This window comes from Lates calcarifer, linkage group LG14, assembly GCF_001640805.2.
Source record: "Lates calcarifer isolate ASB-BC8 linkage group LG14, TLL_Latcal_v3, whole genome shotgun sequence".
Classification (NCBI taxonomy): Eukaryota; Metazoa; Chordata; class Actinopteri; family Centropomidae; genus Lates; species Lates calcarifer.
The window spans coordinates 2,196,521-2,223,148 of record NC_066846.1 but is presented as its reverse complement, the minus strand read 5'-3'; the positions used below and the strand labels follow the sequence as shown (position 1 = coordinate 2,223,148).

The following is a 26,628-nucleotide window of genomic DNA, read 5'->3' as shown; positions in this document are numbered from 1 at the left end:
ATCTTCAGGAAGCGTTCTATCTCTCATAGTCTTTATTGTCTTTGAAAGTTGCTCACTTCTTCTGTGGGCTGTATGTCAGTGAACCTGTACAGGCGTTTACCAGAGATTGTTGTTTTGCTTCGACGTTTATAGCTGTGCAAATGTAAACATACTTTTTCTGCCTCGGGACAGAAAGTTGTATCAACCAGTTTATTTTTACACACAGAGATGTAATCCCACCATCAGTATCTGTAATTGTATAGCACTCAAAAACATGCTTAAGAAAAAGAGTAAACTTACTGCTTATACATAGACACATAGTAAAGATGAGTACTGCAATCAAGTAAGTCTTTCAACATGATAATGTGTTCCAGAGCTTAGAGACCACACTTGCAAAAGCGCTCTTATCTTTAGCTTTGGGTCTGGTTTCATCAGGTGAAAGGATGGATCAGAATCTGACTTGATGGAACTCGACTGAACCAGTTTTATGATGTAACCGTTAAACAGAGTAATCAAAGTGAAATCCTACATTATGGTGAAGAATGCTCTTTGGGTAATAGCAGCAGGAGCATTGTTTAATATCATACTTCTGTCAACACTCAAATGCATGAACTTTTGGTCTGTCTGTTTCTTATTGTCATGACAGTTCTGAGGAACTGATTGTTGATTGGCAGGTTTGAAAGAAAGGTACAACAGGGTGAAAAAAGTATTCCAACTTATGGGCAACAGTGTAGGAAAAATACAGGACAAGGGTGGCTCCTTGGGGCACTCCAAACCATAAGAACTGTAACAGAAAAGTTACTATTAAAAGGGTGTCAGACAAACCATATAAGTGTAGTTACACTGACAGGGACCAATAATTCAGTCTGTCAGTAGTGTTTATAGTTTAAGTGTTAATAATAGTACTTAAATCCAACGGTTATAACACAGAGCTCCTCCCAGAACCTGTCACGTATTTTCTTCTCTCTTCATCCTTTCCTTGCTTTATCTGCATTCCTGCTGACTAAAACTGTTTGTCCTGGCATCGCCTGAAAAAAGGGTGGCTCAGACTATTGGAGTGACCATTTAAAGGTGAGAGCCAGGAAATGAGAGTTGGGATGTTGCCTGGGGGGGATAAAGAAAGAAAAAAACATTAGAATGTGTAAGCAGGCACTGTGGTGTGCCAGCGGTGTTTTTCTTTCATTTTTGTATCACATTCACTCTCTTGGTCTCTTGGCACCAAACTCCATTACTCACCTATTACTTTAATAACAGCAGGTGAAAATGGTGAGGAATGACAGATCTTTTCTTATACTTAGTGGTGAAAGGTTAGTCGCTTGAAAACATGTTTTGTTTTATATTTTTCCTCTAGTTTTAAATGAGGTAATGTTTAGATATCCTGATAATTTGTTTGCTCTGAGATGAGTATGAGACAGTAATGACTGTGTGGACACACCAGGATTATTCTTTTTAAGTGACTGAACCTGTAGGCTCTGGATCAGGAACCAGATGTGCTGCTTTACAGCACTGTGGAGGCAGCTCATTTGATCAGTCGGCTGCATTGAAAATAGCTGCTGTCCTCGTTTTCCGTGGCCTGATGACGATGTTCAGGAGCTCATCTGGGTTTTCTAAATGGGCCAGCTCCAGAGTGAATCACACCAAGGACTTGGATTCGTGATTGAGAAACATCAAGGGGTCAAAATGCTTTTTGTGAAGGTGAAGGGGAGTGGTCTTTGAACCCCAGAAGCTTGGTTTTTGCCTGATGTTTGAAGACTGAAACTAAGTATAAGCAGTAAACAGTGTTCCTGTGTGTAAATGTCCTGAAACCTTAAACATCTGACCACTGAAGACCTAGGATTTTGGGTTAGGAATGTAAACAGTCTGAAAACCTTTACATATTATACATAACTGTAAGAGCTTTAGCTATTTATAGTGTTAGAGGAACTACACTAAGTGAAGATAGAGAACAACACAAGTCTGAGTCAGTACCATGAAACTGAAATGACTCCAGGTTTCTGTCTGACTTATTTTTTGTCAGCTTGCCATTTCACTCAAGCAAGCCTAAATGACACATATTGGGTTGATATTTGAGCATGATCATAAAGCAAAAAAAAGCACGCTCAACAACACTGTGTACCGAATGTCTGCACCCTGTGTCTAAGAGATTTGTTGGTTACTTGAATCCTTTGCTTCAAAACCCAGACATACATCTTATCACTATGGAAGAAGATGGTGATGCTCAGATTGGCCTCATGAATAGAAACAGCAGTTTTGTCAGTTCATGCTGCACAATGCTTCACAATGCCCCCTGTCGATAAAGATACATTTCTCTCATTGCAAATATTAGGACTGAATCTTATTTCAATTTTTTATTTGTAGAGCTAGACAAGTAAATTGTCCAAGCTGGTATCATCAGCCAATGTTAGTTACTACAGATAGATCTGTATGGTTGTATGTCAGATGTGTTTGACATAGCTCTCAATCAGTGTTGACATTGATCATAATTGTGAAAAAATATTTATGTAGGTTGTGTGCTTAGTGTGTAAAAGGAATGGAGAATCTTTTCTGTCTTGCTATCCTGCAGATGTAATACCTGTTTTGATTTAACAACAGATGTCAGAGTTAAATGTTGTAATATATTTTAATACTAATAAGAAGAAAAACAACAGTCTAAAATTTGGTGAAATGTTAATTGAAATCAGGAACTTTCTGAGTAATAAGTAAGTAATTTATACATCTAATTCTCTGTTAAGTATCTCCAAATCACAAACAGCAGACTGATAATGAAGACAGTGAAGCAAAGGAAGGAAATGGTAGAGAGCATGGCAAGAAAAGACCAGCTGCCTGTGGTTGGAGATGGTGAGTGAGCACCACTCATGCTGTAAATCCTGTTATGTCACAGACTAGCGGACGGAGAGGATGATGTGGAGAAAGGGAGAGAAGTCAGCGTCGACCCGGTGACCATTAGGATTACAGCCCCTGTAAAAGCACATCCCATTGGTCCGATTAGGATTAGAGACTTGTAAACCGAGGTGTGATTGGAGATGGTGTCATCACATCTGTTGGAAGATAGGATCACACAGGAGCAAAAATGTTTGTGCTGGTTGAGACTGCACACACTGCCAGATGTTACATTTACAAAGCAGCATTTTAAATTGGTCTGTTAGCACCAAACAAGAAATAGTCAACATAAATCAGACACAGTACTGAGTATAGAGTCAAATGAACATATGCCACAGTGTCACAGTGGAGAACTTTGCATAGGCAGTAGGAACCACACCCATTTTAACAGATACAGTTTCAAACACATGAAAAAAACATGGAGGAAAACAAAACTCCCTCTCCCCAAAACGACGTCTCCCCGACCCCTCCCCTCCAACTCCTCATGTACACTTACACACACACACACACACACAGTCTTTCTTCTTCTTTCCTCACTTCCCTCCCTTCTGTTTCTTTCTCAGTCTTCCCTGCATCTGTCACTCACACAGCTCCCCCTTGTAGGCATACTGCAGCACTGCAGACAAACCTGAACTGTAATTTGACAAAAGAAAATAAAAATGGCAATAACAGAAGAGATAAAATACAATTAGGATAGAAAATAATAAAATATCAAATATTCCAAGAATAGGTACTGAAAGACAGCGCTAACCACTGCAATACTGTGCCACACATGCTGATATTTAGCAAGTATAATGTGTAATGTTAGCCATGTTAACCATGCGCACCAACATAGTAGCATAGCAAAATTAACAAATTAAGACAAAGAATTGAAGAAATTAAAATGTGTCTTGAAAAGCTTTCAGACTCAAGTTGGTACAAGAGGAAAAGTCAGTGCATCATCAAAGTCATTAGGATTCATTCTTTAGGGAGCATGAATGTTAAAAATATGACCTGCAGTCTGTCTAGTGGTTGTTGAGGTATTTCAGTCTGGACTAAAATCAGTCAGCTGATCACGGATCTCTTAGATAACATCATATCGTGATATTAACACTATGTGAAATGTTATCATGGTGTTAGAGCCAGAAAAGGGAGACACTTTGGTCATGTGGAAGTTGCTTGGTTATAAATGATCATATCTACCTCAAACCACTGTAACACTTATCTTGAAATTCATGAATATCATTACTAGTGAAATACCCTGCGGTATCATGACAGTATTTTAAGGTAGTATTGTCCCCTCCTACTGCACTTATGACACCACAGCTCCATCTACATAGAAAAATCTCTTTCATATGGCTGCGTCAAGCCCACTTATGATCCACACTGTGAATAATACATACTGTGACAAGACCCAGTTATTAAATATTCAGCCGTCTTCTGGGTAACTTAGTCTCCATTAATTCAACATTCTCAAAACCTCTTCATTTGAATAGGAAATCAGCTGAATTGGAGATGACCCCAGTGACACCTCTTAAATGTCTGAGTTGCTCATAGTTTACTGCCCCATTGTATCCTCTTTTTGGTGTTATTATTACTACAGTGTATTCGGTTTTTGATAAATTGACCTGTCTGCTTCATTTATTTGTTAATAACAATTTTCTACTGACCTTTTCACTAACACCTGCTACTATAACCATGATGTCTTTAAGGGTTATATCAAATGTAATGTAAAAAGCAAAAGTAAAATCAAAGTGCTGTTAATTAACATTTGATTAGATTTTGGACATATAAGGAAATGTTGTCGTCCTTGTTTTAGAGTTTAGTTACATAACTGTCTATGCTAAAGGAGACATGGAAACTCCCTGCAAAGACTGTTCTCATTAGTAGGGCTGGTTGATCAAACAATAACGATAATGATCACAATATACAATGTTGCAGGAACAGAGGGCTGCATTCTGCAAGTTCGATTTTAGATGAGTTAGGTTAGATTTTAGCATTGTCATCATTTTTCTACCTCAGATTTGTGAAAGGTTCCACAGTTTGTCAAGTGTTTGTCATGTTCTGATCATAAAGAAAAGTTTAAAACCACAATTAACCTTCTGGTCTCCTCAGCTTTCACTCAGGAGCAAAAATCAAATCAAATCAAATGATCTGACATTTATTGTGATTGTTATTGGTATTGACTGATATGAAAATTTGAAATAGGATAACATTTTCTGACATATTGCCCAGCCCTAGCCAATAGACACCACATTGTCAACCATAACACAATGTAATAAAAAAATAGTTTTACTAACAATAATGGCACCATTCCCTCACTATGAATCAGAGACTCTTCTCTATGGCAGTAGAACAACTGTGTGAGTGTTGGCAGAAGATGGAACCTGTGATGGAAACCCTTCAGTGTGTGAGTGTACTTCTCTGAAGAGCAAATTCCCATAAGTAGATGTTAACATTTATGTACTTCACATCCTCTCTGTTTTTGAATAACAAGGCCTATGCACACTGATCAAATACAGGACCTGGATTAAACAATATGAAGGCTTTACTGATTGATAGATAATATATATATATATAGACATATAATGAATTCATATTCATATCAAGTTGTAAATGAGGAATGTGGCAACTCTTTACCTTCTGGGAATTCTTTCAAAAGATAGACACTGACACATTGTCAGACTTCAGATGGATGTCTCAGTTTATCAGTGGCAAGGGACAGTAGTCTCTTTGGCTTTGCTGCAGCTTGTAAGGCTGCAAATTAAAGGGCTACAGCTGACATGTACGTTATTAGCAGTAATACTGGAGACGTGCCAGAGTTCTCCGCGAATTCATCTCCTGGCTTCAGTTCGCAGTAATGACTTATGACTGTTGGTTTTACTGCTCATTTGTTCCCGGCAGGAGGAGGAGGTGGGCAGCATTTAATATGTGGAAACTCTGTGGAGTGGGTTTGAAGAATTGCAGGAGGGCTCGGCAGACAGATGTGACAGATGCGTTGTCTTTTTGTTTTCCACAGATCACCAGAAGTTGGAGCGAGAGGCCAGGATCTGCCGCCTGCTCAAGCATCCCAACATTGGTAAGTAGCACTCCCTTTCCTTTTACTGTATCTCTCTGTGTCTTCCCCCTCACAATGTCATATGTAGAGTTATGTTTAATATATATCTATGGGTTTGAAAATACACAAAGGTTAGCCAGAAGAGGTTCCATAGATGTATAGAATATCCATTTAATATTTATACAGTTTCCTCTTAAGTGCTTTTGACAACACACTATCTGCATAGAAGCCAAAGTGTATACCTCCAGCCATTTCTTCTAGTGCACAATGGCCATTTGATCATCAACCATATTTAGAAGTAGTTGGAGGACACTGCAGTTCCACATCAAGTCCGTTTCATTAATACAGAATCACAAATGGCAACAACATATGACATCATCTATGCTGAGACGCTAAATTCAGGAGGGTGAAAAAAAAAAACTTACATGACATGTCTAGAGAGGTTTCCTAACTTTAACCCTGAGGGTGTGTCCAGAAGGACTCAGACCCACATGACAAAATGTAGCCTCTTCATTAATTTAAATGAAGTGTTGTGGTGGCCAATCAAATACATACGGGAGTATTATTAAACAGTGTGCAGTGTGTTGTCATTTGGAAAGTGTTCATACTCATGGCTTTGTTGCTGAAACTGGAATTCCTGGATCATAATTCATGTGTGAGGCTGGTGACTTTCTGCTTATTCAGCGCCTTGTATTGTTTAAAGACGTGGCCCTTTTTCAGTCACTGCTGACCACTACATGCCTAACCCCAACCTCAACCCAAACCCTAAAGGCATGGTTATATTACATTTCTTTTCACCCCTCAAAAATGATGTGACGTCATGTTTTTGTTACTGGTAATAAAATATTGGAGCAACGTGGAGATAGGAGTGAAACAGGATCCATCATCTGGGCTTCAGTAGAAGTAAATGGGATACAGATGAAATATTTCTATACTGGAAATGTAATGATTCTGTTACCCTAAGGACAAGAGCAAGTTCTTACATCCCACTGTCCGACCACGTGGAAGTGTTGATAGTTTTTCCGAACAGCTGCCCTCAAAGATGGAATGCAGAGCTAACTGGAGATGTTTTCAGACTGTCTCTGTTGGGAGGAAAAAGTGGAATAAGTGTGAATCAGAAACAAATTCTGTTATCAGAAGAACGATGACTTCTGAAGATAATCGACAAGCAGCTCTGACGATCTCACTCTCAGCTTTAGACCCTCAGTTTAGATGAGAGAAAACCTTTTAACTGAGCCTTTTCCCAAAAGGAAACAACTCACCTACTTAAATTCATTCAGTGGGATGTACCCCAACCACTGATATTTCAGTCACATCCCTAGGCCTAGTCTTGACTAAGAATTAAATATCAACCCTAACATTCAGTGTTTTGCAGGTTCAGCTTTTTGTCTCCAAATGGAAGCTGAATGTCTACAATGTGAGTGAATGAACAGATTTATGTTCCCACAGCCTGATTAAGAGGAGATTCCCAACTGTAAATGAAAACAAATAAGTTCTGTCTAAAGCTGTGTTGTCATGGGTAGCACATACTCCGGCTTCTGAATTGGCTATATCTACAAATAGAGCACATCTTCATATATGGCTCCCTTCCCCCTTCCCCAGCACACACACACACACACACACACACACACACACACCTCCCTCCCTTGCTGTGGGAGCTACAGAGGCCAAACAGCTGTAATTACCACCTCAGTCAAGACTTTGGAACACACTGAAAACTGGCATTTATTTGTTGTTTGGTCCTTGTTGGTTCTTTTCTTTTAGTGAAAATGAGAGATGAGTGGGTGGCAACGACAAATGAATGGATGATAGGGGGCTATTTGGTTTGCTGGTCTATTGTCCTGATGTCAGAAATCGACTAAACCAACACATCAGCATGGAGGGTTGAGTTAAGAGAGGCCGATTTCCCAGAGGTTTGGGTTCCCATGTCTGTAACCAGACCAAACCAAGGCTTTATGTCAGTGCACTATAGTAATTTCAGTCTGACAGAGGCCGTGTTAATAGCTGCTTAGTTAACAGCCAACATAATAGAGCTCTTTAAATAGATATTAGCTCTGTTTGACATGGGGTCCAGTTGCTTGACATGAGTCGTTTGAAAAGTAAAGAACCACTTAGAGCCCCGCTGATACTGAACTGTGATGTTGATATTTGAGAGAAATTAAAGTGAGATGAGAATATCACCCAATGCCAGAAAACAATCAAAGACAGTTTAGTTGCAGAATTACTTTTTATTTTTGTTCAGTACCTTTTAAACGGTAAATATAAAACTGTCAATTATTTCAAATAGTTATTAGGAAACATAGAAAATAAAACATCAGCTTGAATTGTAAAAAACTAAAGTCAGATATATTTTGCCAGTAAAACATTTATTTCTGCAGTTTACTATTCTGCATACACCCTCATGCAGTGATAACCTGATAGGCCTTAAATTATTCAGCAGATGTATCAGTCAGGCTCTACAACATTTTTCTTGAATGATGAATCTTTAATTGTAAGGTAACATGTTTATCTATATAGGAACACTACAGTTTATTAATTATACACACACACACACACACACACACACAAATCTAAAAAATCATCACCCTCACATCTGATGATCTATGGTGCACAGTGTGTGTATTTTAGTGAATAGCTAGTTTAGCTTACTAAGCTAATATGCTGGATGTGCTAATGGTAGCAGCATTGCAGTTTTGCATGAGGAAAGGCTAAACAAAGACACCTTATATAAACCTTATACATCCCCATGCTTCAACATGTGTAGAAGAAGATGTGTAGCGGCTTGCCCCGCCCAGTTATGGTTTCTAAGCAATGACTGGACAATCAGGGAGGGGTTTAGTGAATGATGCTTCGGCAAGTGTTTCTGGTGAGTAATCGTTTTATTGCTGATATGAAATAAATAAATAATAAATGTAGAATTCCTTTGGAACAGTAATAGAGACTGTTAGATTAATAAAATTATGTGAAATCCTCTATGAGCTTCCTAGAGCAGAGTGTGCTGAACACATTGACTAAACACGATTCCAGCACCGCCTCCACCACTAGAGATTCTCATTACTCACCTGCTCACACACTCCTTCTCCCCTTGAGACAGATCTGTCTCCCATCTCATAGTGGTTGGCTGGTAGCAGGTGATGCCAGTCTCATTACTATTCCATTCACACAGCATCCAGCTCGGGGAAAGCCCTCATTCCTTTAAGGTCATGGCAGTGATAGATCTCTCAGAGGTCAATCAGGAGATGAGCTAATGACGACGTCAGAGGATCCTCACGGGGAGATCTTTACCTTTTTTTAATCTTGGCCTGTCTGTCTGTCTTTAACCTCTCCTGAGCGCTGAAATTGCAATGAGCTTTTTCCTGAAGCACCTTATTTCACATTCATGCAGTCGCACATATTCACAGCACAACCAGTCTCTCTCTGATCGCATTACCATCAGAGTCCATTGAACTCAGGGGAAAATAGTGAAACTAGCAGATGAGGTATTCCCTGCTGACCTGATAAGAAGCCAAACACAGATCAGTTGTGTGTTATTGAAACACAGAGTCAAAACCAATTGTAGCTGAGGTTTCCATCCTGCTGCCTGTTGAAGCTGCTTTATAGTGACTTTAAACTGTAATTGATCATGTTGACTCACCTGACTGGTGTAGGGTTAGGTTTCAGTAGCATTTTATTAAAGATTAAACCAGCATTGAGTCCAATGATGAAATCTGAAGCTTCGCAAATTTCTTAGTTCTGACTACTCCGGCTCATGTGAAATAATCATTAGCAACCTCAATATTTTATGAAGCTGTAACAAATGATCTGATCATAACCGTAGCCATTTTTCAGGCATAATCTGTACTTGCACATACCAGCATACCAAAAATGTCACTTTGAACACTTTGAACTGAGGAAATAACAGGTGATAATGATACTGATTGTTAGTAGCAACCCTGCTGTTCAATCAGTAAGAGATTTGGAGCCTAGTAAATCCAGCATTTTGTGATCTTGGAACTGGATCTCATACAGAGCCACTTATGGAGATCCAACCCCAGGTCTATGGTCTGTAATGTTTTATATCAGGACAGAGATGAAGTCAAAATATTTACATTGTCCCCTTTGCTAAGGTTCCAATGCTTTTGGACTGCTGTGATGCTCTAATGTACCATACTCTTCCTGTAGGTTTCAGTGTGTCCATGTTTGTAACTAATACATTGGTTATGTTTCCATAAAACTGATGGCTTGTGCCTAACTATAGGTCAAAGTTGCCTCTGTCAGAATGAAATGAGCATGTTGCAGACATAGACTGTAGGGGTTTCAAAGCTATCTAGAGACTGGAACCTGCAATCTCACTGCCACAATCCACAATCCACAATCCACAATCCGACAGGTGTGTAACCCCTGAGCTGCAGCTACAGTAGATACTCCAGTCCTTGTCAGAGGCGTCATCCTAATCTCAGTTAGGCCGTCTTTGTCACTTCACAGCATGTTGCTTCATGTCCATTAGGCAGTGTGGCTAATTGGCTCAGTGAAACCTCACTGCTGGCAGAGTTCTTCCCTCTGTGCTGCCTTCATCTCTTTCTTGTTCAGCAAAGTGAAAGAGACAGCCTCATCTCCCTGACATGCACGCTCCTTCACAAGACCTGAGTGCTAAAAATAGAGCATCAGGAGCGATGTGCACTATCTGTAAATGTAACAAAGGAGAAACTTAAAGAAATCTGTAAATTCCTAATGATAGTGATAGAAAAACATTAAACAGGTGCACAGACAGTAAACACTCATTAAAATAACTTCTATTGCTGCTAAACATCTTAATCTTCATTTTGTCTTAAGTGCACTTTTGGTCTTAAACACTCGCAGCTTATTTTTTTCTTTTCTGTCTCATTCTGTTGGTCTAACAGCAATATATTAACATTTATTTATTTTCATCTCAGAAAATAGATTAATTCAAAATATTTTTTCTTAAATGTAAGTCAAAGGATCAACTGCAACCCTGGGCTATAAGCTACAGCCATGGGCTCTTCCTATACTGTGACCATTAAAACTCCAGTATATAGCTGAATATAGGTTCACATGAATATTTCAACAACATGTTTGACTGTCCACTCATGGATCTCTGTATGTTCACAGCTGGATCTACAGATCTGGTTCTCTTAGAGAGAATGAAAGTGAATAATGTCAATAATTTATTTGATACCAGTGAATGAATCAGCTCTGAGAACACATAGAAATATATAGAAAATAATGTTACTTACTGTGCCAACATTTAGGAGTTTATTATAACAAACACAGGTTTCATTCAGGTGGCTAATGTGGGAGTTAAATTCAGTTTCTTGGTGACTTCAGTCGAAAAATACTGACAGTGGTGTAACGTCAGTAAATTTAATCAAGATTTTACTTTTTACAGATCTATTCTGAATAAATGTGTAACAATTCACACAGCATCATGTATTATCAAATGTGCAAAACATGGATTCCCTGTGAGTTTTAAAGGACTGGTATTGGACATGCATATTGGTGAATGATGTAGTCTAAAGTTTCTCTCTTTGATAATACTGCAGCAGACGCCTCTGTGCAAAAAGGCTTTGGTGGAATAAAGTGGAGACTCTCTGAGTGAGTCAGCTGCTGTTCTTTCATGTCACCTGGTGAAGTTGTGACAATAAATTCTAATGATGCAAGAACAGGCTGAAGTTTGAGCATTTTTAGGAATTGGATGACTGGATGTCCATTCATGAAAGCTTTCATTCAGACACAGAAATATATGGTTTAACCCTCTGCATGTATTAATAATATACACACGTCGGTAAGAGCAGGTTTTAGTCTCTGAACAGACACAAAGGTACGATACCTGGCAACGTCATAGTGACAAAAAGGACTCTGGGAAGCTTGATTTAAAAACAGAAATTTGACTGAACATTTGCTTTGCTTCAAAATGGGCCTAAATGTGTCTGTGACACCAGCAGAGGAAAAGCTGAACCCACCAGTGATGTCTAAAACTCTTAACCACGCTTCACGCTGAGAGAAGACAACAGTGCTCTGGTGTTCAGTGCTCCATTTGTGGTTCACTGAAGTGTGCAGAATTTACACAGTTACCTACTGCTGCCAATGTGGCAGGTTGCCTGGTGCAGTGGAGTAGTATTTAACATAGTTAAATAACTTTGATTTCTCCTCTCTTTTCCTCCCTCACAGTGCGGCTCCATGACAGCATATCAGAGGAAGGATTCCACTATCTGGTCTTTGACTTGTAAGTGCAGGGATTTTATTTTGCACATCATCTTTATGCACCTTTAAGACACTCTGCCTGATTATAAACGTGCCAAACACACAGGAACACACACTCACATCATGGTCAGGAGAGACGCTGTAGAAACCTGCCAGCTGCCAATCAGATGTCCTGTCACTGAGGCATCATGGGAGATTAGACGTGGCATATCCGCCTCCTCTTTGCTCCCATCTGTCACAGCCGTGTGCTGAGTCATCACACACCCTCACCGTGTTTACACACCACTTAGAAACATCATGTAGATACTTGAGCTCATGATATATGACTGCATCAGACTGCAACATGCATGCTTGCACAAAACACACACGAGCTGTGTTGTGTTGCGTTTTGTAGTATCATACACAAACTGTGCACCTCTATAAATGAGAAATAATGTTCATACTAACACAGATGGCAGGTAGATGATTTTATTCACTCCTATCTGTTCATCAGCCATCTGCTGCCTCTGCTTCTGTTCACTAGAAACTACTAATAAAGTATCATCCTGACCAGATATCACTCTGAATAGTTGAATAATTTAAATCGAAAATGGCCATCCTCAGGGCTTAACTGTGTAACTGACAAATATGTCATGAATATTTCATATCTTATGCTGATGTTATCTCATACAGTTCATAGCCACAGGTTTTAAATATGATCTAAACTATAATCATTCTGCTCTGTCAGTAAATAACTTTATAGCAGATTTAATCTGAATTCAAGCTAATTTTTATGATGTGCGTTGTGTTATGAGCATAATGTAATTAGGGCCCGAACACCTGTTGTAATCGTAGGAATTATTATTATTCCTGTGATGCTAAAATTGCATTTTCGAGGGCCTAAACATGCTCAAAAACTCACGCAACTTTGCACACGCATCACACCTTGCGAAAATTGACATCTGATAGGGGTATTGTTCATCTGCGCCATAAAATGGCTCCATAGCGCCCCCTTGGACATACTCAAAACCCCCTTGCCATTAGGCTCCGTTTGTCCGAGGTGAATGAAATTTGGAGGCATGATGTAACATGCCGAGACACACCAAAAAGTCTCTGGAGATCATGGTCTCAAACCTACAGGAAGTCGGCCATTTTAATTTTAATTTGAAAATGTTGCTCATTTTTTGGCATTTGGGAATGTTGTATTTGATCGAACTCCTCCTACAGATTTTATCATATCGACCTCAGACTTGGTCAGGATACTCTCAAGGCCTTTGTGATTAAACATTATTAAAAGATTTTGTTGACGTTGAAAGGTGTGGCCGTGGCGACACCTCAAATTTTAATGCCTCGCCATTAAACAGGAAGTTGCGTTTAAGTTGCTGTAACTCAGCCATACTTTGTTCAATCAGCCCCAAATTTCAGAGTGTTGATAAGGGTCCCAACATGAACACACCCACATGTCAATATTCACAAAAAGTTATAACGCCACCTATTGACAACAGGAAATGATGTGTTTTATCTGAGTAGCTCAAATGTGGTCAGACAAGCATTAAGATCATAATGGTGCTGAATTGTGAAGACTGTGAGTCTTCATGGCACGCCCTTGCTGTGTCGCCATGGCAACTTTCGATGCTTCGCCATTAAAGAGGAAGTTGTTGTAACTCCTGCATGCACTGTCCAATCTGCCCCAAACTTGACATGTTTGCTAAGTGTCATGGCCTGAATACATCTACATGCCAATATTCAGGAGTAGCCATAGCGGCTGCAGGTCCCCCGATGGGCGCGGGGTGCGAGTGCCCATTCAACACTGCTTGTAGCTTTAATGTGTTCTTGTATTTGCATCACCAAAATTTTTTAAAAAGTGAACAACCAACATAAAATGAACCTACATAATCTTAATCTTACATAATCCCTGATCTTTGTACTAGGACGGTTCTCATCACAGTTTACAGGACTGTCTTGACGTGACATCCCTACACAAAGTGTAAAAATGAGGTCCTATGGGAGTTATGTAGCGGACTGTTTCTTGGTCAGGTCACTTCCCTGGAGGCTTGTTGATCCACTGAGGTTGCCAGGCAACCAGAGAAAACTCCAGGAAGTCGTCACACCTGGCCAAGGAAAGTGTTCGTGGTACAAATGGGAATAGTAGGATGTTTGGAATTTCAGTGGAAGCATATGAAATTTTCATTCAGAGCTAGACTGATGTGATCATTTCACACTCTGATTGGTCACACTCGCTGCACTGAAATCTGATGGAATTATAAAAACACACCGCTCTCATTCATAATTATTATTTGAAATGAATATGAAATGTACATCCTCCTAACCCAACATTTCAGCCATTTGTCAACAACTGACAAATTTCAGGCTTGTTAGTCAACATGAGCTCGATGCTTTCGTTTCTTCCCAATTCCAATCTGTTCCATCCGTCTGCCTCATTTCCTGCAGCAGGAAGTATTGCAGTGGATATAACTGATAATATGAAACATAGTGTTAGCATGTTGCTTTGTCCATACATCTTTTTTGTGTCATCAGCTCCTTCTCTGTGTACCTGCAAGTCCCATAAGGCAGCTTGCTCTTTATTGGATCCACCAGCCTCTTTTACTGTCAGTTATCATCCTTTATTACATCTCTTACCTCTATTTCCCAATTTGTTAATAACACAATCAATTTCCTCTCCTCATTGTAAACCTAATATCCTGGGCTTTCTGTCATGTCAGTTAATCTTCCTTCCTTCCTTCAAATCTCTCCCTTTCCCTCTTCTCCTTCACCCTCCGTAACTCACTGTCTCCTTCATTCCTCCTCTCTCCTGTGTATTGTCAGCTGTTGTTTGCAGTCTAATCTGGCAGCTAGAAAGGAAATTGCTTCAAATTTATTTTAAACGTTGTGTTTAATTTCACTAGAAGCCATAAAAAAGAACAGAGGGTGTTCCTTTCTTGGCAAAAAGACAACACACTGATAAAAAGCATTCACCCTTTTTTTTCCTGAATAGAAAACCTGACTGGAAGGACGATAGGACATGTGGTCGAGTAGAGCAATTTGACCATGAATAGGGGGACTAATATATTACGTCTCCAGAGGCTTAGAGTTTAAAACCTCAATTTTAACCTGATATTTATTGAGAGTGGATGAAAAGAAGAGATGAGAAGAACAGGCAGGAACAGAGCAAACTATCAATCCACTTCATGCTTGGATCATGTCCCAGCTAGCTGAATGCACGCCAACAATAACACTGAGACTCCGCAGGCTTTTTTACAACTGAATTTGTCTCAACACCAAAGTCATTAAAAGTTGCACGAAACTTTAATATCAAAACCCCTAAAGACTCAACGTGATCATGTTTTCCACAGGCAATGGAAAAGGTTTTGCCTTAAAATAGCCTTCAAGTCATTCTCCTTGTTTTGGGGAAAGTGGTCCACTGACCCACTTTTAAAATCATTTAAGACTGGAAAGGGAAACTACTGAGTTTACAGATGAAGGTCAGTTTACTCATCATGAGCTGTTACTACAAGGCTGACAGAATACGGTCTTCTGAGCTCAGAGACTACACAATTTAAAGAGAAAGCCCATAGAAGATGAGGGCACTTCAGGAATTGATTGATTTTGAATTCAAATATTTCTTTATGTCTTTTCTCCCAGCTTTATGGAAGTGCAATATTAAATCGGCTGCATACAGATGTAGGAGTGTGAGACAGCTGTGTGTATACAGTTGTACTGACCCTGTTTCAGTTTATCTAAAATCCCTCAGACCTGTGACCTAAGGAGCACAAAAAGCACAAAACCGCTCAAGAAGCTGCAATACTGCAAACCTACTTCCTACAGCATGGATCATGATGACAAGGCAGACTATACACTCAGTTGTCAGTCCGGTCCTGGAGGATATCACTTGAGTCTCTTGACTCACTCTCAATAAACCTATTTTGTTTAGCTTAGGAAGTCGTCTTTGCAACTCTTGTTTATCGCAGGAGTGATTGTGGTTCGTTTGGTTTCGCTCCTCTTGCTGTTTTTGGCAGCACATGCTTTCTGTTACATCTGAACAGATCTGAACCCTGGATGACATCATTATCAGGGTGATGACATCATCTGGGTTATTTTCCCAGACTTTTGAAAGGTTCACCAGAGCCATAGAAGACATTATACAAATACTGAGAAGTACTCCGGATCCTCATGTGGAATGTCCCTTTAACCTCAGCAATAAACAGTCATGGCACCTAATAAAATGCAGTATAGAAACGGCTGTGTGCTCTACTTTCCTCCTGGGCTCAACTACTTTACTTGTGGATTGAGTTCTGCTGCGCATGATTTTGTTCTCCTCTGAGGTCCATCAGCTGAATCACAGTATAACATAGAGTGCTCTGTGATTACTGCACTTCCACTCTCTTCTGTGTTACTTGGAAAGTCACTCTGGACTTGAGTCATGGAAAGATATGGAAATGACTTCCAGCTGAATAAACAGTGTCTATATGCCGTATGATCATATCTACTGGAACAGATTTTTGTAATGATTTCACCTTTTAGCCTCAAAAACATTACATTGTTCTTTTGACCCAGCTGGTCTAAAAAACAAAAAAACAAAAAACCAACTCCGTTTGGGATGAGATTTATTACAGTGTAACATTATCAAGCCTTTCTGCTTTTTCCCCACACTCATGGGAACGAACATCTGTGTGTTTCCAGTTCAGTTCATGTGTTTTCTTTGCAACTGTCTCATTCAGTGTTTGTCTCACTCTATTTGTTCCTCCTCCAGAGTTACCGGTGGCGAGCTGTTTGAGGACATTGTTGCCAGGGAGTACTATAGTGAGGCTGATGCCAGGTCAGTGTTACACTCTGCTGTGTTGATATTTTGGAATTACTCTATAAATGTGATGTTGAACCCATCTCTGGCACCATGAAGGCATATTAAAGCAGATACACACAGTTATATCAATGTAAATGCAAATCCTGAAACTGTGACTACCTACACACCAATGTGTATATGAGTGTTTAAACACACATACACAAAAATATAACCACTCCTCATTATGCAGTGGACACAGCAGTTGTGTTGCCTTTGATATGCCTTTTATGTCACAAATCCTCTCTTTCCACGTTTCTTGTTCTACCTTTTGTCCTTTGAGGATGGATCTATTTTCCTCAGTTTCACCTTCTCTCCTGTTTATTAAAAATCCACTCAAAAATGGACCTGATATTTGTAAAGAAACCCAGCCCCACCCCAAAGCATTTCCATTTAAGACTTAGTTTCCTTTTCTTTCATCTAACTGGGTTGAGGTTTGTCTTTCAGTTGACAGAGCAGCTCCAGCTCTTTTTAATGTTCGTTTTACGAGAGAGTTGTTCATTTATGCAAATTAAGATTTTTATGATTCAGGTTCTGGAATCTGTTTTGCGGTGGATTTTGCTGAAAATCGTAAAGATAATTTGTAAAGTTGACATCTGTAAGAGCTTTATCGATGAAAAGAACATGCATGTGTCCTTTGTATATTTCTCTATGTCAGATGGCTTAAAGGAACAGTTCAACAATGTGTTTTCTTTCCAAGAGTGACGTGTGAACATCGATATCAATCATAATGTCTGTGTGTTAAGTATGGATGTGGTTAGCCTAGCTTAGCATAAAGACTAGGCACAGGGAAACAGCTAGCCTGGCTGTGTCCAAAGTTCAAAATTACACCTACAAACACCTCTAAAGTGAATGGGTTAACATGTTGTATCTTGTTTGTTCAACTGGTTCGCAAATGTTCAGAAATGTATAAACAACAACTGCTGCTTTAAGGGGTTGTGCGCTGCAGCCATTTTCTTTGAACCTTGTTTGGTACTTGTAACCCCTCACCACAGTTTGTACATAGCCGAGCATTTTTATCCCCCTGTAGAGAAGTCAGAAACAATCAACTTTTTGTGTTGCAGAATTATGTTGGTTATATTCAAACTTGCTGATCATCTGAGAACCCCACCCTTATGTTGGGAACCAAGGCAAGTTTAGAGGTGTTTATTGAACTTTGGGCAGAGCCAGGCTAGCTGCTGCTTCCAGGCTTTATGCTAAGCTAGGCTAACAACCTCATGACTCAAGCTCTGTACTGAACACACAGACATCCTCTCATCTCACTCTTGAACAGAAATCAAATCATTGTATTTCTCAAATGCTGAGCTATTCCTTTAAAACGTTTCCTCTGTAAATCAAGTGTTGTTACTTCATGTGTTGTGTTGTGGTGTGTTCTGTCTGCCTGTTCTTGTTCCTTTGTTTCCTGACATTTACCTGTTCTCCCTCTTCCTCTCCTTTTTGCTTCTGGCCTGGTCTCTCTCTCCTCCACAGTCACTGCATACAGCAGATTCTAGAAAGTGTAAATCATTGCCACATAAATGGCATAGTGCACAGGGACCTAAAGGTTAGTAAGTGACGACAGTAACAGCAAAAAGACACAGGCCTGCCCACCTGCGGCACCTCGCCTCGCTCCTCCACTGCCTGATCAATCGACCAATTAACCTTTCACAGAGTACCGCCTCCTCCAAAAACCACACCCCCTCCTCCACCAGACACCCTCACACACTGCCATCTGACAGGGGTGTCTAAATATCCACCCACTGCAGGGCATTGTGGGCAGGTTGGCTGGAGAGGAGGCGGTTAGGTCGTGTAGTGCCGGGGGGGCTGGTAGATCTCATCATGGCCTGCCTCTCCTGTATGCCAGGGCACAAAGTGCATGTAGCATCTGTCCAAAACCATGCTGTGTACCAGCCACTGAGAGGCTGAGACCTGGGGGAGGAAGAAGAGGAGGAGGAGGAGGAGGAGGAGAAAGAGGGATCGTTCAGAGACCATCTGTACAAGTGTATTACAATTTGAAATCTAAATTTTGATATCAGAGATTTGGGTTTCAGACAAACATCAAAGTTTCATATAAAAGCACAGATATCTGTTTTGATATCAGCTAAAAGTATATCAAGTAATTAAACCATCAGTGTTTGAACCAACATCACTTCCACTAGCGATTAGGATCATTTTGTCAACAATGCCCTACATCACAAGTATTATTAGGACGGTATCCACTTAAAAAGCATGGTGATAGCAGGTTTTTAGCTACATAAACACTTTGAAATATTTTTTGTTCTGACAGCTTCAGTCTACTGTCAAGAGGATGTGGCTCTGACTAGTTAAGTCCTCATGGGAAGCATAGTTAGACAAAATGATTTTTGATCAGCTAGCTTTTACTAGAGCTTTCCATCACGTCTCTCAGACTTCATTAGTGAAATAACTCTCCATTCAGTCATGAAGATTGTAAAATGCAGTGGAGCTTGCATTCATAAAAGCTAGTAAGTAGACTTTGAATTAAGATTATTTTGTCAATATCTTGTAAGAAAACAATACAGTTGCAAGTTGTAAACTGAGGTAGTTCTTATAGAAAAATATCACAAGTAAGATCACATTTAATAAGATGTAACAAAAGTGGCTGTGATATTAAATACTTATGTTACATTTGTTGATAACAACAGCACAGTCTTCTACTTGTAATAGAAATCAACAGCAAGCAAGACACCTCTAGACATTAGCAGTTTAAGCTAACTTAGCAGTCTCAGACTGACAGGACAGACTGCTTCAGAGTATAGAATCCCAGAGGTGCCGGTTCAGAGCTTTTACTGTAACTAAATGAAAATGATGATGTGCTTAAAAGTTGAGAAGGTAGTTTCTGACTACTTGCACCACCTGCCAGGAGCTGGTTATGGACTGCTATCTATCTGTTTAGTTGCTAATTGAGACACGAATCAGTCAACTTCACTGTCTGTTTAGAGGAGGACTCATCACACTGCTGTCCATTTTGAGGGACATATACAGAGTCCGCTCCACAGCTTTGAAAAAATAGATTTTTTTTTATTATTGAGCAGACGACCTTTGGCCGAGCCGTTCAGACACTGGCGTGCAGGAAGCTTATTAAACAAATGACCAAAGTTTTGCCAGCTCATTAATGTTAATTAGCAACATTGACAGTCTCTGGCTGTACTTTTGGTAAACCTTTACTGATGTAATTAATTCTACTTTTTCAAATCACAGTTTTGATACCATATAAGTTTCTGGAGATGATGTCAGTAAATTCTGCTTTGTGTAAAACAGCACTCATTTGACAGGGAGGGAACAAAGCCTTCATACAGTTGGGCACTGATGGCCTGTTACTGAGCAGCAGTTACAGACTGAGACCACACTTTCCTTCAGCTCCTCCACCTTCCTCCTCAGTCTCTCAGGGTCTCGCCTCCAGTTGGCCAGGAGCTAACACCACTTCTGTTTTGAGACTCGGGCAGAGAATTGGCCGTGTTGTGCGAGTAGTAGATGATGACATCATTACAGCCATTTTTTTCTTCACTGGATCTGCCACAGCAAACATCAGTGTATGACCCTGCCAACACACACACACACACACACACAAAGAAAAAAATTTCTGAGAATGCTATTGAGTAAATGGCCCATTTACCAAATTGCCCATCATTATGGCCTCTGGGTGGGTCAGTTGCCACATTGCTGTGCTGTCCCCCTGCTAACATGGCCAGCGGCTCCCCGAAGTGTCAAAGCGAGCTCACAGCCACAGACAGTGAGTGGTAGCTTGTCACTAACCCATGGCCCCCTGGTGTTTGCATGCAGTCATTGCATTCAGCAGATCCTAGAAGCTGTGCTCCACTGCCACCAGATGGGTGTGGTCCACCGCGACCTCAAGGTAAGTAGACACACAATAAGGAAGAGAGCTCAAACTCTACACTGTCCCCTGTATTTCTGTTTCTCCATATTTTTCTGTTTGAACTTCCTTTTCCACATCTACACTGTATCACATTCTTCTTTTCCAACATCACTTGGAGAGGTTAGTTTACATTGTTCAAGCTCATGTTTCAATAAAATATCAGCTTCACTTTTCCACTGAGCAGGCAGTCCACTTATCCCCCTACTGGCTGCAGAACAGTGTTAATGGGCTCTGCAGTACCCTGCAGCTTTAAACAGCACTGCTATATACTGTATATGGACCTTGTTTAAAAGGCACATATGTCTGGAGGACATCTACCATGTTATACATACATAACTGAATAAATCATTTGATAGACCTTAAATGTATTAAATACACAACAAAGAAAATTGTGAAATGTTTCAAAGTCAGTGCATATTATCATGTGAATCAGTCCGCTCTCTGTAAAGCAAAACACTTCGCCAGTGGCAGTGTGTAAAACCAGCACTCCAGCCACTGCTAGTAATACTGAAGAAACGGCGTCTTCTGTAGTGAACTTGCGAGCTCATTTACTTGGCAAATAATTCTTTTCTGGAGCCTAAAAGTCTTTCTGATTTTTCCATTATGTCTTTCTACTTTAGCTAGTATGGCCATGAAGTTAGCATGAAATTTCATTCTAAGTTGAATTAAAAAAAAGTCTTATACTTAACTTGGAGAACCCCTGATAAATATTCAACTAACAGATTTTATCACCTGTCGGACAAAATTCAGAATTTTTAGGCTGGTTAATTGTTCCATGTGTATGTTGAAGATGGTGGTTTGAGGTAATGGGGGAATCAGTGAATACATGGGTTTAATTTCGTTTTCTATATTTTCCACCTCTGCCTTTTCCTCTGAGCAAAATGACAACAGAAGAAAGAACTTTCCAGAGCTTGTCTGTTTTTCATCACACATGTTCTCTGATGTTGACCTATAGGAGCACTTAACGCACTTTCTTGTCAACTTTAAACACGGCAAACCAAAAATCACCTACATGTGTCATGCAAGTCATGAGAGATGGCAATCACTGATTGGTTGGGGTGCAGCGTTTTAACTCTCATGTCTTTGTCTGATCCTGGCATCCGTTGACTTGGTCTGTCAGGACCCTGTGACTGGGATCTTAGTTGATTTTGAATATGATGTATTTTCCTTTTAACTACAGCTTCCACTGTTTCTGATATGGCACATTATGCACCTATGTGAAGCATGCCCACCCTCAGAAGTCAGTTTTGACAGAAGATGGTCACTCACTGAGATGGGCTGTTAAAGTGTATTTCAGTAAGGATCGAATGTTGATTTAATGTTGGTGAAATGTTTTAGGAGTTTGGGACGTTGGTAAACATAAGGTTCACAGTGGTCTTCTCTCCATCTCTAATGCTGCTTTTTCTCACTGTGGTTTGCTCCCAGAGCTCTGATTTGCCAATCAAATGAACCGGGGTGTGTCTGAGGTTTGGTTTACCTTCAGCAATAATAAGCTCGCATTTTGCATTTGGCAACTGCCCCCTCTCTGCGTTCTGATTGGCTGTTGCCAGGCAGCTGCCACGGCTCACTGCAGAAACACAAAGACAAAACAAATACAACCAAAACAAACAAGCAAGCTGCAGAGCAGAGGCGCTATGGAAGGCAATGTTTGCCACTTTGTGTGTATATTCATGTGATTTCATTTCTCAAGATAATAAGTTTGAGTAGTCGAGCAAGCGCACACACACACACACACACTTATTCACAAACAGGCACACAGGAAAGCAATACATAGCTGTCTTTATTAAGTTCTTGTAAAGCTTTATAGTTTATGTGAAGAGTCTAAACACATGAATTTATCATGGAGTAGTGATGACACAGCTAGAACTGCCTCTGAACTGCTATAGTTTCTGATCTTCCTGCAGCACCACTAAGAAAGGCCACCTCAGTAGAACTTTCTCTTAACATGACCATCTCAAACAGAAAAAAAAATCAGAAGCAGACCAGGTCTCTGTGAACACCAGACTAAAACTACACACAGCACCGCATTGGCAAGAGGTCAAAGATCATAGTAGTCAGGGGAGAGCCAGAGACAGATCAGTTGAGAACATTCTCCTCTGACACCAGAGTCTTATTTCATCTTCATTTCTCATTCTCTCTTATGAAAAATCCCTGATGTCAGGTTATGTGGGATATTCCCTTTCAAGGGCAGTATGTGCAGCATGTGTATTTGTCACAGTAACAGTAGTGGTCCTACAGACTGCAGCAGAAGCCTCAGGCTAGTTTAGTAGGTCAGTAATTGTATCTACTCTATGGTTTGCTGTATTAGACAGAATTCAATTACAGCTATTACACACCAGCTGCAAGGAGAGAACATAAATCCTGATCAGTCTGATATGAACTGTACTTTGTACACACATGCAGGAACCTGTCTATTTGTGTGTGTTTGTACGGTATACTGATATAACAGCCTCAGTAACATTGCTTGTCGGTAAATGTGGCCACATCCTGCACATCACCATCAGTGAAATACTCTCTGGGTATTTATTTGTATTCATCACCCTCGAAGTTTGACTGTGTTTGCATATGTGTGGCTGTAGAAGCCTTATCTGCAGGCCTGAAAGCCACATTAGGTAGTAATTAAAGGCTGATGGAATGCTTTAAAGGTTTACTATTATTTGTAAAGCAAAAAAGAAGCAATGATGCATCGCCATGTATTAAAGCACACTTTACCTATATATGGTCTGCGTCATCATTAAGCAGATGGTAAAGCACTTGTAACTTTTAGGGATGCAGCGTATGAAGAACAGTCTTTAGAATAGTTTATTACAACTAGAGTTTTTATTGTTGCAGTCTTGGCCATTGTTTTAATCGGTTATGATAACATCATACTCAACAATATAATTGCAAAGTGGGAGGAAGCCTTGGGTCTGGAAGTGTTCTGTACTCCCACTTAACATTTTCTTTTAATAATATCCCCAGTGTTACTTAACATAGAAACACAAGACTCTTCCAGATAATGCAAAAGTCCATTAGGTTTATGTTATGGCCACCTATATGGACTATTTCAGTGTAATTCAGTTTCTGAGAAGTCATACACTTTCTGGCAGTCAGGCAAGCCGGATGGTTCTAAATACTACATTTCCCAAGAGCCTTGGCTGTTAATGGAGCATTAAGAGAAACAAAGCAGGCCAGTAGCAGATTCAGAATGCTGTGTCATTGCGGTTGTGAACAGAACAAGATGCCATAGTTTCTGAAGTTGTCCAAAGAGATGATGAGATGAGATTTCTCAGCACCAACGTTTTCAACTTTCACTATTGGTGCCAACAGTATATGTAACACAAATTTGAGGCTCAGTGATTGGAAGTTTCTTGCCATAGTATAAGTCCGTAAGTCCACAGACTTGTATGTTCTACTTATTTATTCTTATTTTATCCAAAAAATAGATGTTTTGTAACACCATCATTTGTCCTGATGATTCAACCAGACAGTTTTCATGCCTGTCCAAGCTGTGGAGGTGTACCAACTGTACACTTAATTTTCTGCATGGAAACTTTTAAGATGATTTTTAGATCTGGAACCAGATGACTTTCCAATTCATGACTGTATCTCTGAGTACTGGAAATGCAATGAGGACTCAGAAGGGGCCAGAAACCTGATCAGATGGGTTGTAAACGAGCTAATGATGTAGTCTGATTATTTAAACCATTTTTTTTTGGAGGTCAAACCAAAAGTGGTCGCTCTATAGGGATTGAAATCTCTCGATGCACTGGAAAGATACAGTAAAGAAAGTAGGTCAACGTTGAACCAGGAAGTTTGTTTGAAAACTGAAATGGATGTTGGGTAATCATTTTACAGTTTGTCATTGTTTTTTCTCCCAAACAAGTCTGATCATTTGACTAGCTTGTCAGACTTTGTAGTGATAACTGTTACTTTGAAGAGTACAGTGTGGCCAGAATGAAAAAAACAATTAGACCCAAGTTGATGGGTTGATTCTCAAGGTTCCCCTTCTCTAGTTAGGTTTGGGTGGGCTAGGGTTATGGTACACAGTGCCTGACACCACAAAATGTACAACTGTTCTACCCTTCTCCTCTTGTCCTTTATTTTACCTTTTTACCTATTCCTACCAGGTTACATGGTTGTTTTCCAGTTCTGGGATCGGGTGTTTGCAGTAGGCTGTGGTGGAGCCTGGAAGCGTTTGCAATGACTGCATGATGCTGATGAATGCATTTACCCCTTCTCCTCCCTCCTCCTTTCCCTTTTGCCTCCGTCCCTTCCCCCCTCCTCAAACCTCTGACCACAGCATGCCCCCCCCCCCCACCTCCCAACTGCTCGACTCAGAATTCTCACATGCTCTACTAACTGCTCAAGCAGCCTCGAAATACACACATTGACTGATGAAAAGGATTTCATTCGGTTTCAGTGAATGGCATGATTGATACTTCTGGAATGAATAGCTCAGACAATATTACAACATATGTGTAGGTGACTTGTAGGCAGAGCCATATAAGCCATAATTTGTTCTGGGCCTCTCACATACATCTATTTCCTTTCACACATACATTCATTCTGCTCTCATCTATTGTTATTTTCAATAAATGGATATATGTGTATGAATACAATATGTGTGTAAGAGCTGCCTGAATTTATATGTGAGTGGGTCGTGGAAAGGTTATTTATCTAATTGGCTGGGAGGCCTGAGCAGATTCCAGTCCAGTTACTATCCAGATCTTGAAGAATTCCTAAATAAGGTGTTGTGGTTTGCCTTTATGTTCAGTCAAGGCAGTTAGAGGCAACAGGGTGTAACTCTACAGGTCCGCTTCTGCTTCTGGTTTCACAAGCAGTCAGAAAAAAAGGAAGACATTTATACAAGGACTCCAGTGTGTTGACAGTTTCCATATGTCCGTAGTCTTCCACAAATCTTTGGATTGACAGATGAAAATTGAATGTGATCAGACCGTCATGCAGATTACTGTGGCTTTTCTTTGAATTTGTTCAATGCTATGCCTCTCAGATGTAAGAGCTTCTGAGATTAGAAATCCAAAAATCCTCTTTTCCATGATCCAAAAGTGTTTTTAGGGTCAAACGAATGGATACTTTTAAGAGCGGGAGGAATATTAAGGACAGTGCTGTCAAAGCTGGATCATGATTGCTGACAACATTTTCCAGGAAGTGGTGCATTTATAGGGAGGTGGTCTGAGTCCCGGTGGTCTGTTCAGGTTTAGACCTAAAAACAAAACAAAAAAAGGTTAGAGAGAGATTGTAAGAACTAAACACATCATCACATCTCATCATCAAATATTTAATCTGACCACGCTCTTTTCTAACTGTAAGTGCTGCGTTTGCTTAAACAGAGTCATAAAAAAGTTTAATAATGCTTTAGTTGCTTCCAATTAAATGTTGTGCTGCAGGAAAGGAGGTTGCAGGAAAAACAAATAAAATACTTTTTGAAGATACGTTCATCAAAAACTTTTCCTGAGGAATGTTGATTTAAAAAAAAAACATGATTCAAGAAACATTACGTTTGTTTGAAAATGTGTTTGGTGATGCAGATTAGTAGTATATGAACATGAATGTCTAGGAAGACAGTGTTGCACACGCACACTATAAAATAAAAGGAATATTGCTAATACAACAAGCTGAGTGGACAGTGAAGGCAACTTTGTAAAGAAGCAGGTTTTCTTGATTTACAGTCTAAGAGTTTAGCATTGGAGAGTTTGTATGATCTTGAGTGGTTTGTTAAATGAGAGTTTTGACATTTTTGATCTTTGTTAGCAAGTTTTTAATATTCAGTGTCTGTAAATACAGTATGTCAGAGTAAAACTATACCAGTCTAAAATAAAGTAAAAGTAGCCATGTGAT

General features: G+C 39.9%; 1 protein-coding gene across 8 annotated transcripts in view; it reads left to right on the top strand.

Annotated features, from left to right (window-relative positions):
• camk2d1 (calcium/calmodulin-dependent protein kinase (CaM kinase) II delta 1) overlaps positions 1-26,628 on the top strand; it is a 92,677-nt gene that overhangs the window by 38,637 nt on the left and 27,412 nt on the right. For 4 of the 8 annotated variants that reach the window (XM_051075721.1, XM_018674329.2, XM_051075722.1 and 1 more), the window contains exons 3-6: positions 5,858-5,917; positions 12,065-12,119; positions 16,827-16,892; positions 20,694-20,766. In XM_051075721.1, the coding sequence (XP_050931678.1) occupies positions 5,858-5,917; positions 12,065-12,119; positions 16,827-16,892; positions 20,694-20,766 (254 nt within the window). Of the gene's footprint in view, positions 1-5,857; positions 5,918-12,064; positions 12,120-16,826; positions 16,893-18,383; positions 18,457-20,693; positions 20,767-26,628 lie in introns of all 8 variants that reach the window. The other 4 variants (XM_018674332.2, XM_018674330.2, XM_018674346.2 and 1 more) reach the window with 1 other exon arrangement.